General features: G+C 39.1%; 1 protein-coding gene across 1 annotated transcript in view; it reads left to right on the forward strand.

The window, feature by feature from the left end:
- Window positions 1-257: 257 nt before the first annotated feature.
- Window positions 258-18,939, forward strand: part of COPB2 (COPI coat complex subunit beta 2) — a 33,099-nt gene continuing 14,417 nt past the window's right edge. The window contains exons 1-10 of the mRNA XM_055569533.1: window positions 258-411; window positions 5,815-5,952; window positions 11,470-11,556; window positions 11,760-11,886; window positions 12,810-12,958; window positions 14,778-14,924; window positions 15,868-15,967; window positions 16,628-16,770; window positions 17,015-17,214; window positions 18,563-18,673. Of these exons, the coding sequence (XP_055425508.1) occupies window positions 409-411; window positions 5,815-5,952; window positions 11,470-11,556; window positions 11,760-11,886; window positions 12,810-12,958; window positions 14,778-14,924; window positions 15,868-15,967; window positions 16,628-16,770; window positions 17,015-17,214; window positions 18,563-18,673 (1,205 nt within the window). The 5' untranslated portion in view covers window positions 258-408. The remainder of the gene's footprint in view (window positions 412-5,814; window positions 5,953-11,469; window positions 11,557-11,759; window positions 11,887-12,809; window positions 12,959-14,777; window positions 14,925-15,867; window positions 15,968-16,627; window positions 16,771-17,014; window positions 17,215-18,562; window positions 18,674-18,939) is intronic.

The raw sequence follows: 18,939 nt of genomic DNA on the forward strand, positions 1-18,939 counted from the left end.
CTGCTCCTGTGACACAACTCCACTGTGGGGGAGTTTCTCCGGCCGTTAGCACTCGAAAGTAGCATTTCGCTTTTTCTTGTCTTTTTTAACTCACAGTTTGTTTCTACTCCAGTGTGAGCTGCCCCAGGGCACTGCAAAGGATTCTAAAGGCCACACCCCGCTTTCTCCGGAGGCGCCAGGTCTGCTTGGGGCAGTTTGGAGGCCCTGTTGCCTAGGAAATTGGGGCGGGGCTTAGGAAACCAGCCCTGTGCCGACTTTGCGCAGGCGCTCGCTCTGGTCTTTACTATCGCGAGAACTCCTCCCGGAAGTTCCACGTCAGTCAGTCGCCTGGTCAGCGGGTCGGTGGGTTTCTCCAGGACTTCTTGGTCTGTAGCGAGTGAGGGCGCCCGGGCTCGGACCGACGGAGCCATGGTAAGTCCAGGCCTTGCAGGAGGCAGTGGGGCCCCATGTGGCCAAGGCCATTTCTTGGGGCTCCTGGCCTGGGACCCGCAGTTGTCCGCGGCCTGGGTTCCTGCTGCAGCCACCGCCTCAGGCCTTGAGGGGTCCTGGTCCAGTTTGAATTCTGGAAGGGAAGAGGCGGCAGGTCGTTTGGGGAGACAGTGCCTGGAGGGTCCCTGATTTCGGTGCTTACGATGTTTGCTAGAGCTTCTGCGGTCTGCAGTGTAGGGAAATATAGGAAGCCGAAAATGCTGAATTCTGTAGAAGGTTTTGATGAAACTACCTCATTGTGCCTTTAAAACGGTGACAGCTGATTTTGCACTCTTCTGCTTGTTTTGGTATAGTATGCCGCAAACTACGAACTTAAACAGGCAGGCGCCCCCATCCCCCCGCCTTTCGAAATGTGAATGGATCCTATAGAGTCAAAAGTGGAATTTCAGATGCTTTGGAATCCCAGCTTAAGTGTCAAGGGAGAAGCGGAGAGTTGTGACGTATTTTATAAAACTGGTTGGCGTGCTTGTCTGCATTTGCAAATATAGTGACTGAAGAATGACCCTGAAAAGATCCTGATGCTGGGAAACATTGAAGGCAGGAGGAGAAGAGAGCGACAGAGGATGAGATGGTTGGATGGCATCACCGACTCAATGGACATGAGTTTGAGTAAACGGGAGTTAGCGATGAACAGGGAGGCCTGGCGTGCTGCAGTCCATGGAGTTGCAAAGAGTCGGACACGACTGAGTGACTGAACTGAAGAATGACAGTCACACAGCATTTTTGACAAATGACAAATCATCGCACCTTTTTTTATTATCACCCCCAAATATGCGCTAAAATATTTTTGCACTTAAGTTATAATAGTAAGAAAAACAGTGTGATAGTGTGAGAGTTTCTTTCCAGAAGCATGTAAGAGATTGTGTATTTCGTATTTAAACATTTTCTTTCTTTCTTTCTTTCTTTTTTTTAACTTGTTAGGCAGCACAGATTCAGAGATTTTGGAGCTTGAAGACCTTAGGGATTAATAAGTCCAGGTCCCTCATCTTGCAGTTAAAAGAGGGGGAAAAAAAGTTTAAGGCTAATTGCTGCAGAGTTTTAACTGCAACAGAAGTTGATTCCCTGGGGAAACTTGTGAACATCATGAATATTTCCATAAAAATGCATAGAGAAACACAACATTGCATAAAAATTTAATGGGCTCACTCACAGATACTCTCACCCACCAATGCTCATTCATGAGCTTTCTTGGGTCCCCAGGTAAGAGCCCCAGAACAAAACTTAAGTCCTGCTACCTTGTATTACCAAGGACCTGCTCTGGAGTGTGCTGTGGTTTTCAAAATGGACATTTTTGGAAATAGCCCCTTGCATCTGCCTCATTTAGTTTTCTTTTGCGATTTTTAAGAGTATTTTTATAATTAAATATTTCATTCTTTAACACATTTAAAATCTTTTACAAAAGATTTTAAATGTAAATTTGTTCACTCATTTACCATAGAGCATTTACTGTGTGCCATGGATTTTGCTAAACATTTGCTTCCTAATTCTCATAGCAGGTGGGAGAGTGAGTTATAAATGTTCATGGAGTGGTTAAAATAGTCAAGGCACTGTTCTTACTGCTTAATACTGAATTTAATTCTCATTACACTAAGGGATAGATAATAGTCAATAGTTTTATATACAACAAACCTGAGGGAAGTTAAGTAAACTTGCCCACTGTCATGCATTTGAGATGAGCGGTGGAACTAAAGCTTGAGTCCATCATGATTCTTTAGATCTTGATTATCCTATCTGTTCTTAAACCTCTTTTGTTGTTGTTTAATCGCTCAGTCACGTGACCCCATGGATATACCGAGGCTCCTCTGTCCATGGGATTTTCTAGGCAAGATTTCTGGAGTTAATTGCCATTTCCTTCTCCACGGAATCTTCTCAGTTCAGGGATTGAACCCATGTCTCCTGTATTGGCAGGCAGATTCTTAAGTGCTGAGCCACCACGGAAGCCTCCCATACCCAAATATATAAAGTGCTGAATATTGCACATGAATGAGCTCTTATGGCACCCCACTCCAGTACTCTTGCCTGGAAAATCCCATGGGCAGAGGAGCCTGATAGGCTGCAGTCCATGGGGTCACTAAGAGTCAGGCACGACTGAGCGACTTCACTTTCACTTTCCACTTTCATGCATTGGAGAAGGAAATGGCAACCCACTCCAGTGTTCTTGCCTGGAGAATCCCAGGGACGGGGGAGCCTGGTGGGCTGCCGTCTATGGGGTCGCACAGAGTCCAACACGACTGAAGTGACTTAGCAGCAGCAGCAGCAATGAGCTCTTAAGGAGCATCTACTCTAGAAACCAAAAAGAGACATGTGCATAAATATTAAACGTTAAATTCTGTAGGATCCTGTAGTAAAGGATACTTCTAGTAGGGTAATCCAAAAGATTGTATGATGGCAGTAACATTTAAGCTAAGTCCTAAATGCCTTCAGCCTTGGGGAGATACAAGGAGATGTTTAGAGTTAAGGCTGCAATATGAGTATCTTTCCTGATAGCTCAGTTGGTAAAGAATCAGCCTGCAATGCCGGAGACCCCGGTTCGATTTCTCAGTTGGGAAGATCCCCTGGAGTAAGGGAAAGGCTACCCACTCCAGTGGAAAATTCCATGGATGGAGAAGCCTGGTGAGCTACAGTCCTTAGGGTTGCAAAGAGTTGAACACAACCGAGTAACTTCACTTTCATTTTCACCCACTCCAGTATTCTTGGGCTTCCCTTGTGGTTCAGCTGGTAAAGAAGCCGCCTGCAATGCTGGAGACCTGGGTTTGATCCCTGGGTTGGGAAGATTCTCTGGAGAAGGGAAAGGCTACCCACTCCAGTATTCTGGCCTGGAGAGTTCCATGGACTGAATAGTCCATGGGGTAGCAAAGAGTCAGACACGACTGAGCCACTTTCACTCACTTTTATGAGTACCTTACTCATCTTGGTATTCCACAGTCCCTAGTACGATGTCTCATTCAAAGTAGGCACTAAAATATTGGGAGAAATACAGCAAGAACCCTTGGCTCTTGAGATTGTGCACTAGGGGCATGTTGTTATACTGGTGTTGCTTTGTACCTTGGGCCACCTTCACTTTTACTCAGTAATCAATCATTTAAAACATTTTTTAATGGTAAAATATGCATAGTTTAAAAGTGTACAATTTCCTCATTTGCTGGAGAAAAAGTATGAGATATGCTGGCTTATGTTAAACTCCCACCATGATTCCTGGCATATAATAGACACATCATGTTTGCTAACTATGGAGAGACCAGAAAAAAAGTTAATATTTGTGAAGGTAATGGGGCAAGATTCAGAAATAGATGAAGTGAAAAAGTCCTGCTTTAGGAAGGAATGTGAAGATAATGGTTTGAAAGTAGAAAGTTTGAGATGGAGAAGATATTTTTGTGGCGATTGTGAAGAGCCAGAGAACTTAGATCTTTTAAAGGAAAGTAAGAGGTGGAGGTTGTTGCCAGAAGTAGGGGAGGCATTTATAGAAGTGAGAACCAGGTTTGAAGTAGTGACCCAGATTTGATAGATGTCCAAAACAATAAATAAGAGCCTTGTAAGGTGTTTGCTATGTCTCAGGAAATTACCTCTGCTGAAATCATTTAGCAGGCTTCATTTGTGTAGAAAAGTAATGTTAAATTTCTCTCCCATTCATGAACATCACAGAAGATGGCAAAAATAAAAATTTGGTGGTAACTCAACTTGCCAAGTAAACTCTTAGGTTGTGTTTAAAACCTGCTGAAGGAGAAACATGTTTTAAATCAGTCTTCCTCATATCTGCTTCCAAGAGAGAACTGAGACTACTGCCATAAGCCATCAGTCGTATAATGAATTAACTTTTCTCCTAAAAAGCCATCCTTGGAAGAACTGAGAAAATAGTTATTCAGATCATTTTTTTTTCCTGTGGTTTGGATGACAAATCCAGGTTGAAAAACGCTGTTTTAAACTATTAGTATTTATGACAAGAGAGTATTTTAGCTTTGGTTCAAAATTCTTCTAATTTCCATTTGGTTATTATAATTTAAATCCATTAAAATATTATAAACATTCCCATTTGACTCCAGAGCCCTTCATGGACATGGCTCTTATTGATCCCACATTACATTGTCTAGCATTTACTATTAATAACACTATTGCCAAAATAAATCTACTATTCTCTGAACTCAATTTAAAAAAATAGTAAAGGTATAATTGACATATTATTATGTTAGTTTTAGGTGTCTAATATAATGATTTGATATTTATATATAGTAAAACAATCACCACAATAAGTCCAGTTAACATTTGTCACCATACATAGTTAACAAAATTGTTTGTTTTTGTGTTTTTTTCTTGTAATGAGAACATTTAAGATCTACTCTCTTAGCAACTGTCAAATATGCAACACTGTAATACCTGCTTTCCTGTACATTACATCTCCATGATTTACTTTATTTATAACTGGAAGTTTGTACCTTTTGACCCCCTCTACCTATTTCTCCCTCTTCTACACTCCACCTCTGGCAGCTACCAGTCTGTTGTTCTCTGTATCTATGAGCCAGTTTTTGTTTTTTGTTTTTTCTCATATAGCAACCAAAACAACATATCACAACATATTGAGGGCCAAAGTAGATACGAGAAATGAACTGTCTTGTTAAGTCAGAATTTACAGAGTTCTGCACAACTGTAAACATTGCTACTCTTATCACTAAATTTCTTTCAAAACTGTATTTTGTTTAAGTTAACATGAATAGGTTTAGTTTGTTTTTGAAAATGAATTAATTCATGAATATTTTAAAGTTGTCTCAGTTTTAATTTTTAACATGATAAATATTAATAAATATAATCTACATAAATAAGGTGGCTCAAACGGCAAAGAATCTGCCTGCAATACAGGAGACTCGGGTTCAATCCCTGAATTGGGAAGATCCTTTGGAGAAGAGAATGGCAACCCACTCCAGTATTCTTGCCTGGAGAATTCCATGGACAAAGGAGCCTGGCAGGCTACAGTCCATGGGGTCGTAAAAGAGTTGGACACAACTGAGCAACTAACCCTTTCACCTTTCGCCCTTCACATAAACAGAAGCTTTTTAGTGTCCTCAAAAATTAATACTGTAAACGTGTCTGTAAACCAAAAAGTTTGACAAGTGCTGCTATGAGTTAAAGTTTTTTAAATAGTCGTGTGTTTTGTATGTATGAGTGAATAAGTAGGTGCTTTAAACTTTAAACTGTGGCTACAGTTTCGCAAAGTAAAAACTGAATTGTTTTGTATGCATGTTAATGCACTGTTTTTACTCAAGATCGCAAACATGTTTCATCTGACATGGCAATATAACATTTTGTTTGCTTGTTTTTCATGTTTGTCCTTAGCCTCTGCGACTTGATATCAAGAGAAAACTTACTGCTCGATCCGATCGAGTTAAGAGTGTGGATTTGCATCCTACAGAGCCGTGGATGTTGGCCAGTCTTTACAATGGTAGTGTGTGCGTTTGGAATCATGAAACACAGGTAGAAATTTTTAAGGACTTTATTAGAAATACTGTCTTAGACTAATAATTAAAGAAGATAAATATAATGGTAGTATGTATGTGTGTGTGTATATATATATATATACTGCTTTTCCAAATAAATTGGTACAAACTATTTTTAATAAAAATAAGCTAACATTTATGAAGATAGAGCTTGTGGGAGAAACTGTCCTGGGCTCATTATATCCAATATTGAAGTATTAAGTTCTCATGTAGGTAGTATTAGCTCTTCTTTGAAGAAACTGACCAATATAAGAGCACTTGCTCTAGATATTAGTATTTAATGGTACTTACTTTTCCATTCAGTGAGTATTCTAAAAATCTTAAAAATGGGATTTTTACTTTTACTAATTTTCCCCCACATGCTTAATATAATGTATGGTGCAGATAACTTTCAGGCAGCCATACAAATTATAGACAATATCAGAGAGATGTTTGCAGTCAGCTTTTCATTACATGTGGAAATATGTCTTTTACAGATTATCTGTCTTAAATGCTTTCCTCTGAGTAAGTAATATATTACTTTTATATTCAACTTAGTTTATCTTTTCCAGTCTTTTTTGGCCATCCTTAATCTTTTTCTTTCAATGTATAGAACATATAGTCAGCACTATACTATACAGTTTTGTGTCTATTTATACAGTAATTATCCCCAAAATCCAAGGTTAAGTTTTTAAAACCCAGATAAAATTCACATTTGAGGGGTTTAAGATGGCAAAAATAGGCCTTAGGAGGAACCAAGTTCAAAAATAAACTTAAAACCACCCTTTCAGCTTATATCATTCTAATGAAACAGTAAGGACTGCACATTCAACCAGGACCCCACCAGTGATATTTTATTCACATTAACATTTTGTTTTCTGCTGTATCCCAGTGCCTATGACGTTACCTGACACACAATAAGTGCTCAGTAACTATGTGTTGAACGACTATGTGTTGAATAATAAACTTTCCATTTATCAGTATATCACTAATTCAGAATTTCTATCCTCTGCAGTTTCAAATCTTGTGAATTCCTTTTGCCTTGATGTGGAAAGGATGCTTGCTAACTGCTTTTGGTGGGGTAGTCTATTCTATCCAAATGTTTAAAATCTTTCTGATTTTGTGCTTAACAGATATATTGGTGCCTCCCCCACCCCTGCCATGCTTCCTAGGGGTTCCCTCTGTCAGCTCCATTTCACCATCTCTCACTCTCCTTCCTCTCACTATGGTATGCTCTAAAGCCCAGGTGTACTTCCCTTACTTTTGTAATGTAAGATGTATAATGTAACTGCTTGATTCAGGTCATCTACTTTGCTTCATCTTTGTGTTTGTACCCTTCTGTGCCCTTCTGCAGGGCCATCTGCTTCCCCCTTCATAATTCATCTCATTGGTAATTTTTAAAATTTCCTTCTTTCCTTCAAGAAAAGAAGGTTCTGTGAGGACAGGGCTTTTCCTAGTGTTAATTCCCATTGTTATTTCAAGTGGGCACCTGACAGTCAGGCTCGCAGTCGATACTCAGTAAGTCTTGTTGAATGGTTGATTTGTTTTGGATGTCCCTGCTTTTCTTCCTTTATCACCAACAGAAGTTACTTGGCACTCATGTGTATGGAGAGCAAGATGCTTGAAAGAGCCGAAAAGGTTTTAGGGAGTAAATTCAAATGTTCTTGAATTTCAAATGAGGAATTATATACTCTTTGTGGTGATGGGTACAGCAGTTAAAAAATCAGTATGTTAGAATTTGAAGCCATCCTGCTAATTAAATGATGTGGGGAAGACTTAACCATGTTGATGCTTGATCTACTTACCGAAATGAAAATGATATGTTGCCTTTCTTATTTCACAGGATTGTCAGAATGATTAAATCAAATTAGATTAAATTGTGTATGAAACCTGTCAGGCACCATACAAGTATTTCTTTATTTACTTACTTCTCATTGGTGATTTATATGTTGAGTGTGTAGTATTTCATCCTCTTTATCTTGTTTAGCTTCTGGAGTAGGAAGACCATCCCTTAGGTCATTTGTATCAGCCACAGCACTTAACGTAGACCTGAACCATGGCTGTTGGTGCTGTGGCTGCTTTATTTTTTACTGCTCAGCAGATCCCTGAGTTTGTTGCCTCCTTAAGAGGCCTTACAAATAGCTGTGAAAAGAAGAGAAGTGACAAGCAAAGGAGAAAAGGAAAGATATACCCATCTGAATGCAGAGTTCCAAAGAATAGCAAGGAGAGATAAGAAAGCCTTCCTCAGTGATCAATGCAAAGAAATAAAGGAAAACAATAGAATGGGAAAGACTACTGATCTCTTCAAAAAATTAGAGATACCAAGGGAACATTTCATGCAAAGATGGGCTCAATAAAGGACACTCATGGTATGGACCTAACAGAAGCAGAGGATATTAAGGTGACAAGAATACACAGAAGAACTATACAAAAAAAGAACTTCACAATCCAGATAATCACAATGGTGTGATCACTCACCTAGAGCCAGACATCCTGGAATGTGAAGTCAAGTGGGCCTTAGGAAGCATCAATATGACAAAGCTAGTGGAGGTGATGGAATTCCAGTTGAGCTACTTGAACTCCTAAAAGATGATGCTGTGAAAGTGCTGCACACAGTATGTCAGCAAATTTGGAAAACTCAGCAGTGGCCACAGGACTGGAAAAGGTCAGTTTTCATTCCAGTCCCAAAGAAAGGCAGTGCCAAAGAATGCTCAAATTACCGCACAATTGCACTCATCTCACACTCAAGTAAAGTAATGCTCAAAATTCTCCAAGCCAGGCTTCAGCAGTACGTGAACTGTGAACTTCCAGATGTTCAAGCTGGTTTTAGAAAAGGCAGAGGAACCAGAGATCAAATTGCCAACATCTTCTGGGTCATTAAGAAAGCAAGAGAGTTCCAGAAAAACATCTATTTCTGCTTTATTGACTATGCCAAAGCCTTTGACTGTGTGCATCACAATAAACTGTGGAAAATTCTTCAAGAGATGGGAATACCAGACCACCTGACCTACCTCTTGAGAAACCTATATGCAGGGCAGAAGCAACAGTTAGAATTGGACATGGAACAACAGACTGGTTCCAAATAGGAAAAGGAGTATGTCAAGGCTGTATATTGTCACCCTGCTTATTTAACTTCTATGCAGAGTACATCATGAGAAACGCTGGGCTGGAATAAGCACAAGCTGGAATCAAGATTGCTGGGAGAAATATCCATAACCTCAGATATGCAGATGACACCACCCTTATGGCAGAAAGTGAAGAACTAAAGAGCCTCTTGATGAAGGTGAAAGAGGAGAGTGAAAAAGTTGGCTTAAAGCTCAACATTCAGAAAACTAAGATCATGGCATCTGGTCCCATCACTTCATGGCAAATAGATGGGGAAACAGTGTCAGACTTTATTTTTTTGGGCTCCAAAATCACTACAGATGGTGACTGCAGCCATGAAATTAAAAGACGCTTACTCCTTGGAGGGAAAGTTATGACCAACCTAGACAGCATATTCAAAACCAGAGACATTACTTTGCCAACAAAGGTCTGTCTAGTCAAGGCTATGGTTTTTCCAGTGGTCATGTATGGATGTGAGAGTTGGACTATAAAGAAAGCTGAGCACCTAAGAATTGATACTTTTGAACTGTGGTGTTGGAGAAGATTCTTGAGAGTCCCTTGGACTGCAAGGATATCCAACCAGTCCATCCTAAAGGAGATCAGTCCTGGGTGTTCACTGGAAGGACTGATGTTGAAGCTGAAACTCCAATACTTTGGCCACCTGATGCAAAGAGTAGACTCATTTGAAAAGACCCTGATGCTGGGAAAGATTGAGGGCAGGAGGAGAAGTGGACCACAGAGGATGAGATGGTTGGATGGCATCACCGACTCAATGGACATGAGTTTGGGTAAACTCCGGGAGTTGGTGATGGACAGAGAGGCCTGGTGTGCTCCGGTTCCTGGGGTCACAAAAAGTTGGACACAACTGAGCGACTGAACTAAACTGAACTAAGAGCTTTTGTGCATTACCATGTCATCTTGTAGGTTGCATGTTCTGCCTGCTCAACGTGTGTCTGTATCACAGTCAGCTGGTAATGCTTGTGCAGGTTGGAGCTCATGTCCCCACTTATTCAGTCTTTTCTGAAGAATCTTTGAGGTCTTGCTCGGGAAGCCAGATTGGGCTCAACAGTTCTTACGAACCAATTCCTATTTTTACATTTGGTAGACATGGTTAATCAATCATAATATGCTCTTTTCACTATTCTCTAGTACAAAAACAGATATAGAAAAGTGATAGTTTGGGGCTTCCTTGGTGGCTCAGTGATAAAGAATCCACCTGTCAATGCAGGAGACATGGATTCGATCCCCGATCCAGAAGCATCCCACATACCGCAGAGCAGCTAAGCCCGTGCACCACAGCTATTGACTCTGTGCTCCAGAGCCTAGGAGCAACTACTGAGCCCATGTGCCACAACTGCTGAAGCCTGTGCACCCTTGCGCCTGTGCTCTGCTTTAAGAAAGGCCACTGCATTGAGAGGCCCATGCACAACAACTAGAGAAGAGCCCCCACTCTCCACAACTAGAGAAAAACCTGTACAGCAGTGAAGACCCAGAACAGCCAGAAAATAAATTATATACATATAAAAAGAATGAAATAATTTTTTTAAAGGGATAGTTTGACTTTCAGAATTTTAGAGAACAAAGTATCAAAGTGGGAGGACAAAATGCATTCATTGCTGTTCTTTCTGGCACGGTCTTCTAGTTTTCCACCTTTATCCTGTGTGTATAATTCTTTTCTGAGCAGCTTTCTATCCTGTGTGTATAATTCTATTCTGAGCAGCTTTAAAGGACATCTTAATCACTGTGAAGAATTAGGAATCACTTAGTTCATCACTAAAAAGAAACAGCTTCTGTATGGAAGTATATTGCTGAAGTATACAAAAGAATTGTATATTGTTTATAAGTTTATTTTATGAGTTTATGGGTTTAATTTTTAAAAGAAGAAAACTAAGAGCTAATTCATTCAATAAATACTTATTACACATGGATTGTTTTTCATCCGCTGTTCTTAGGCTCTAGGTATACAGTGGTGAACAAGATTCCCACCCTCAGGGGGCTTAGCAGGAAAGACTGACATTAAGCATGTAATTATGAAAGTGCTGTGTTGTGAAAGTGGAGTATAAGGTTCTTTGGGTGGGTTTTCATGTGGAGGGAATGGGAACAAAGGTAAGGCTGAGAGTAGCTAAGGATGGGGCTAGAGAAGTAGGGAAGGACTGGAGCACAGAGGATGGGGAACTTCATCTTGTGGATATTTGCTTTCTTTTTTCTTTTATAAGTATTTTAGGTTTGAATCTGTTAAAGAAAAGATGATTGGTTAATGTTTTCCATTCGACTGCTTTTATATTTTAGCTAGAGAATATTTTTAAGATTAGAAGTGATCTAAATAATTGGATGTTTTAAATATAACAGAATAGATTTTTCACTTGTTTTTTCATAACTCAAAGTGGTATGTTCTTGTTACATTTTTAAGACACTGGTGAAAACATTTGAAGTATGTGATCTTCCTGTCCGAGCTGCAAAGTTTGTTGCAAGGAAGAATTGGGTTGTAACAGGAGCGGTAAGTAAGCATATGAATTTCTAATCCCATTTCTGAATTGGTCGGTGATTACCTAAATGAGTTGCAGAATTTTGATTCTTGCTTTCTTTTGTTAATTAGTGCAGTGTTTTGAAGCCTGGACTTTATACCTTGAGCCTATAGTATATTTTTTTGTGCAATTTACCTCATAAGAATAATGATGGTTTTTAAATTTTCATTTCTAGGATGACATGCAGATTAGAGTATTCAATTACAACACTCTGGAGAGAGTTCATATGTTTGAGGCACATTCAGACTACATTCGCTGTATTGCTGTTCATCCAACCCAGCCTTTCATTCTAACCAGCAGTGGTAAGAGATGACCCCTTTTGGTCGTGTAGGTCTCTTTGGGTAATTCATTTTCATTTAGTGAGACATGCAATTCATTTACTGCTGTTACAAGTAGAGTTCTGATTCCAAGCAGCCTTTAAACTATTTAAATCCATTAACATGCTATCAGTGCTGCTTGCTTTTGTATTTTAATGAATGTCAGCTCTACTTAGGATTTGTGTAGCAGTTTCTCTGATTCCTGTCAGGGAAGACCTGAAGGTCTAGATGCTGGCACATCTGCTGAACAGAAAGCTAATTTACCTGCTGAGTGAGTGAGTTTTTGGCAGATTGCCATACACTCTAGTCAGTTTTATCTTTATATTCAGACTAGTTTGCACCTTGGTATTATGTATAAAGCAGTGGAGCTTTTTGGAAGGCAGTTAAAACAAGTTGCACTAAATTGGTAATAGCTCTTTGAAACATTTTTAAGTTAGAAATTGAGAAGTATTTCAGAACTTTTTTTAACCAATTGAAGCCTGACGTGCTGCAGTCCATGGTGTCGAAAAGAGTCAGACATGACTAAGCAACTGAACTGATTAAAAGAGAAATGCTTGGTTCTGAAATAGTCATTGTCATCATTATTCAGTCATACTTAGACTCTAATTAAACTTGTGTTACTCTTTTATCATTCTGTAAAACCCATTGAGTCTATTTTACATTTTTTCCATGAAATTTGTATATTTGCTATTAGTAATCTCTTTTATCTCCATTCTTCAGAAAGTTAAAATTATTCTTAGAATAAGCATTTTGAAAAATCTGTTCAATTCTGATTTGGTGTCTGTAAGTCATGGAATATATGATTTGTGTTAGATTTTCTTCCTTAAAAAGGCACAGAGATTCTGCACCTTAGTTCTGAATGAAAGAAATAGATATAGCAACTAAGTGGAGACTTTCTTTTGGTCTAGATGACATGCTTATTAAACTCTGGGACTGGGATAAAAAATGGTCTTGCTCACAAGTGTTTGAAGGACACACGCATTATGTAATGCAGATTGTGATCAACCCTAAAGATAACAACCAGTTTGCCAGTGCTTCTTTGGACAGGACAATCAAGGTAAGGTGCCCATTGTTTGTGTCACTTATGCTCGTTGGTGAGATATATTTGTGTTAGGTATTTTACTGCTGGCTTCCCAGAAAGTTATTCCTATCTGAGAAGTTTCCCTCAAAAGCTCATTTTGAAGCAAAATAGGACTTCTTATTTTGACTCAGAAGGGCATATTCTGTTTAGAAAAATGGTGTGGCAACTCAGTGCTCTTAATGGAGGGGTGTTTCTCCATGTGGAAGCAATATATTGTAAGAGTTTTAAACCTCTGCAAACCCAGAATAAGAAAATGCCTGTGTCTTCTCTAGGTCATTGTTTTCCTCTTTGTTAGTATATTTGCTATTTCCTTCTGCTGATTATTAATCTATTTCATTTGCCTCCATTCTCTTTTTCTTACTCCATTTCTCCATACCACTGCCAGTTATCTTTCTAAAACATGGGTTCCATCTTGTCAGTTCCCAATCTAAGGGTAAAGTCCAGATGCCTTGGTGTGGAATACAAGGGTTTGCAAGACCAACCTTAGCTAATGTTACGAGTCATGTCCTGTAAACCTGGTCTCCTCACCATTTTCTCAAGAAGCCATGAATGTTCACGGAACCTTACCTCATTCAGCTGGTCCCTCTGCTTACAGTATTCTTTATTCTCCCTTTTTGATTTCTTTCCTCTGGAGAATTACTCATCTTTCAAGGCTTAGCAGTTATTTACTCTGAGAAGCTCCCTTCAGACATCCATTTCACCCCTAGACAGAGCCATTCTCATCCCATTCCTTCCATTCTTTTTGGCCTCTATTATGGCCTTCCTGCTGAATAATAATGGGAAATCTTTATTCCTGAAATGTTGATGTTTGGGGCAGGAACCGTATGTTACCCGCCTCCCACAAGCAGACACACATTGGCAGGCAGCACAGTGCCCTGTCTGTATTAGATGCATGTTGCAGTGAGTGCAGATATATTCCTTTTCCCACTATAGTATTTAAAATATTTCCATATGCATAGATTTAACTTTGCTTACATGAACAGGCTTACATTTATGTAACATTTTTATTAGTTTTCCTTTAACTTATGTAAACTGTTATCTTCTGTTTGTCTGGCAACTTATTATTAAATAGTACATGTTGAATATCTTAGGGCTTTGAATTACTTTATTATCATTTTTCTTTTACTAAATTATCCTTGTTTTTGACATAGGTTGAAAACTTTGAAATTAGTTTCAAACTTTCTTCACTAAATTACATATAACTTGAGGACAAAATTGTCTTACCTTTGGCTCTAGTCAAGTTTGTTTACGTATCTTTATACTCCCCACGGGGCCTCCCATGTAGTAGTCATACAAAATAAATATTTGTAAAGATAAAGCTCAATAGCAGTGCTGTAGTAATATTTGACTGCTTTTTCATAGTTTAAATTTTTTGATTAAAGCAGTAATTTTTTTCCTTTTAATACATCTTACTAAGTCCATTTTCATTAGCTTTGTGTTATTAATAACTCTCTCATAACATCATTTCCTACCCTTAGAGTAGTGTTTCTCAAAGTCAAGACACCTGGGGTGTCTTGTTGAAAATCTAGATTCCTGAATTTCATTGTAGTTCCACTGAATCATAATCTCTAAGGATAAAGCCTGGAATTTGGCATTTCAGAGAATGCCATAGTGATTCTGCCCTCTGGAAATTCAAGTAAAGTGAGAAAGAACCCAAACACGTGGGTGAAAAACTGAGCATTCTTCAGCTTCTCTGCTGGGCTTTGGCATTTCTGTGACCTGTCAGGGGTGTGGTGGAGCTGCCTTCTGAAATGAAGGCCCCATGTTGACTGGCAGATGCTGTTGCTCTCTGAAGGTGTGGCAGCTGGGCTCGTCGTCACCAAACTTCACTCTAGAGGGACATGAGAAAGGCGTGAACTGCATTGATTACTACAGTGGTGGGGACAAGCCATACCTCATCTCAGGAGCAGATGACCGTCTTGTGAAAATATGGGACTATCAGGTACAGCTTTTTCATAGCTTACTTGCCTTATGTTAGATGTACGTCTCACTGTTTCTTACAGGACAGTTCGAACTTGGGTTGTTGAACTCTGTTTTGAGCATAATAATAAGGCATCAGGAATTGCACCTAAACTGTGGTCTCAGAATTCCCCATGAAAATAACAACAAATGCTTATTAAGAGTTTAAAAATAAAATGCCATCATGTTCATTTTTCATTTACTACTAGAAATGAGAAATTTCAAGGTTTTAATTAAAATGAATTCTTATATCCTTTAGTATCCTCATTGGCAGACTTCCATTTGTATTTCAAAACTAGCACACTAGTGACCAATGTCAGACATCACAATAGTGCTATCATTTTGCCACATAAACTCTTGTAAACCTGATTATGAACTCTTGTTTCTACACTTTTTATCTCCAAGATTTTAAATTTTTATTTTTTTGTTTCTCACCCACTCCAGTGTTCTTGCCTGGAGAATCCCAGGGACAGGGGAGCCTCGTGGGCTGCCACCTATGGGGTCGCACAGAGTCAGACATGACTGAAGCGACTTAGCAGCACATCAAAATAACCACGAATAGTTAATAAAATGAGGCCTAGAAAACCACTTATAGTGAGATACTCAAATCTGTGTTTAAATGCAGGATACAAACATTAAAGACATCTTAGGAAATGGGGGCACTGATACTTAGATGAAAACCAGCTCTTTCAGGGTGTGTGTGTGTGTGTATGTTTTCTTCTTTAAATATGATAGTTACTTTTGCCTGTACTATCAAATAATGAGAAAACATGTACACAATAAGATGATTCTCTTTCGAAAATCTCTGTATTGAATATTGTTTAGATTGTTACGACCATTATTGATTGTGTATCTGTGCTCTGGGAAAATTAAGGATGAGTTATTGTTTTCCACTAATAAAAGTGTTTTCTGTGTATTGACTATAGAATAAAACTTGTGTACAGACACTGGAGGGACATGCCCAAAATGTGTCTTGTGCCAGTTTTCATCCTGAGCTGCCCATTATCATCACAGGTTCAGAAGATGGTAAGTTAGAAATGTATATTTATTCCTATGCTTATCATTCATTGCTGAGTGGATATTTAAGCCAGCTTAGTGCCCTACACTTTCATTGGAAGTTTCAAAAGATTTTGCTGTTTTTTATTAGAGTAGATTACTTAAGCTATAGTAGAGTACAAGGACATTGTTACTGTCATTATCATCATCATGATCCTGATGTGTTTTGACTCTGTTAGGTACATAAGAGGACACCTAGAAGTGCTAGGGGAAGACGGAAAAAGCCTGTGCTTTGGAGTCTGAAATCCCGGGATCAGATTCAGGCTCTGCCACTTCATAGATGTGTGGTTTGGATACATTATGAAATGGGAATAGATATACCTGCCTCATAGGATCGTAGTGATAGGATGTGGAGAAATAACATAGAAAGCATCTGGCATGTAGTAGGCACTGTACCCAGGAATCCTGTCATTATTTCACACATAAAAATGACATTTCTTTGTTTTAGCTTGTTATGTACTTTCTATTATATGTTTATGTTGCTTTATAAAGTCACAGACTACAGATCAAAAATGAAGCTTCCAGGAAGTGTGTTGTGTTTGAATATAAAGACTTCCACGTGGCTAGTCCACCTGACAGTTCACTTTTGGGTATTCAAGTCAAATGGCTGATTCACATTGTTTTTTTCAGGAACCGTGCGTATTTGGCATTCAAGCACCTATCGCCTTGAGAGTACTTTGAATTATGGAATGGAGAGAGTATGGTGTGTGGCCAGCCTGCGAGGGTCCAATAACGTTGCTTTGGGCTATGATGAAGGGAGCATTATTGTTAAGGTAATCTCTCATTGCACTGTCTCTGAATAGGGTATACAGGGGGAGCAGTTTTCTTCTAAGTCACCAGCTTTGTTAAACTGGCACTCTGTCATTGAGCTATGTATTTAAAAGAGATTAGTTACTGGCGAGGAGAGTTAAGTTGAAGAAAGGAGCCCTCCATTAAATGAAAATAGAAAATGTTTATTTTGTTGTAGTTTCATTTGTTTTCCTTTTTGTGGCTAAAAGTCATTTGTCATTCCTCCAGCTTGGTCGGGAGGAACCTGCCATGTCCATGGATGCCAATGGAAAGATAATCTGGGCCAAACATTCAGAAGTCCAGCAGGCCAACCTAAAAGCAATGGGAGATGCTGAAATTAAAGATGGAGAAAGACTGCCACTGGCAGTAAAAGATATGGGCAGTTGTGAAATATACCCTCAGACTATTCAGCACAATCCTAATGGGCGGTAAGCCACCACCAGAATCTCCCTCCGGGCCTCTGTGTGTGTTTGCTTATCCACAGCTTGTCCCAGCCCTGCCCGTGATGCGCATTCCTCATGGAGCTTTTGCCCTGGCCTCACAGTCCTCAACACAGTGGCAGGCAGCCAGGCTTGTTGATCTTGTCTGCATGCATGGTGAAGCATAATTGCCTTCCTGGCCTTTCCCACTACCCAGTTTTGAACAGTGGAATAGTTTTGTGTTGACTCTATTTCATATGTGTTGGTATGCATCCTTATGACATGTCCTTATGCTCCTTCAAGGGCAAGAATCCTGTTTTACCCGAGACTTAGTAGGTGCTCTCTAAATATTTGCTGACTCATTGCTCTTAAGAAGAGTTGTGAGGTCTTTGTCTTTTGAAAAGTTTTGGGAAAGGTAATAATTCTGCTTCTTCTCTGTAATTTGTATCATCAGCTTTGTTTCTCCCTTAAGATTTGTAAAGCACTGAACATCTTGTGAAAGAAAAGTTTCTCATACAATGAGTTTAAACGTGTAAGCTTTAAAAATTATTTTACAGTAGATCTGAGCATTTTATAATGCTGTCCTGAGTATTAAAAAAGACCAAGTATATAAACCAAGTATGCTGCCTTGTTCAGTAAATGGTCTCCATAATTACTTGCAATAAAGTTTTCTTATGAAGAGTAAGAACACATTACATATTTTCCCCTTAATATCATAAAACAATTTTTGCTTAAGTTTTACATTTCACCTTTGGCAGTCTAATAACAGCCAATATGTCTGTTGAGAAAGTTTTGACTATGCAACATTCTTTTTTTCTTATCAAATGTTAAAAATACCCTGTTTATTATAAATATCATAAATTTAACAGTCACTGAAAAGTGGGGTAAGATATTTTCATTTATTTGAATGATCAGCTTTAAAATGATGGTAGCCTTGCAAGAAGGTCATGCCTTCTTATTGTGTAGATGTAATGAGCAAAATGCCAGGTATCTGAGTACTCAACAAATGCTAGTTGATTTATTGGAGTCCTCTCCTATACATCTCCAGCCTTTCTTATCTTCATGACCCTTTGTTTGTAAGAGAGGCCATTGCAATAATATTTTCAGCAGTAACCCCATCTTCATAATCTGCTTTTGATTTGTTGGGTGTAATATTTATGTCTAGCTCTGTATTCCAAGAAATATATAACTTAAATTATATAACTTATAAGTTATTAGGTTCATTTGTAACAGTCAACTGAAATAACATTTGTTACTAGAAATATTTCACCATATTAGAAACAAGATAAATCATTGTTTCTTCTGCATGTCATTGGTCCTCTGTACTTCTCCCCACCCTGGCTTTTCTAACTTGTAGGTTTGTTGTGGTGTGTGGTGACGGCGAGTACATCATCTACACGGCAATGGCACTGAGGAACAAGAGCTTTGGGTCTGCCCAGGAGTTCGCGTGGGCCCACGACTCTTCAGAGTAAGTTTTGTCTGTGTCATATCAGCTGCCCCTGATAACCAGTGGGCATTCTGTATGCAGCTGTATTGAAGAGGTCTGCAAGGCTCAGTAGGCTGTGCTCCATGTTGAAGACCAGTTCTCACCAGACCTGTGTTGGAGGATTAATCAAGGGCAAATGTGCAGCATGAGCTGCGTTTAACATTTTATACTCGGTTTTGAGCTGGCTCACTCAATCTGACCCAATAATAAACTGGGGACCCAACACCTATTTTTCCTTGGTGGAGCCC

This window comes from Bubalus kerabau, chromosome 2 (assembly GCF_029407905.1).
Source record: "Bubalus kerabau isolate K-KA32 ecotype Philippines breed swamp buffalo chromosome 2, PCC_UOA_SB_1v2, whole genome shotgun sequence".
NCBI classification, from domain to species: Eukaryota; Metazoa; Chordata; class Mammalia; order Artiodactyla; family Bovidae; genus Bubalus; species Bubalus kerabau.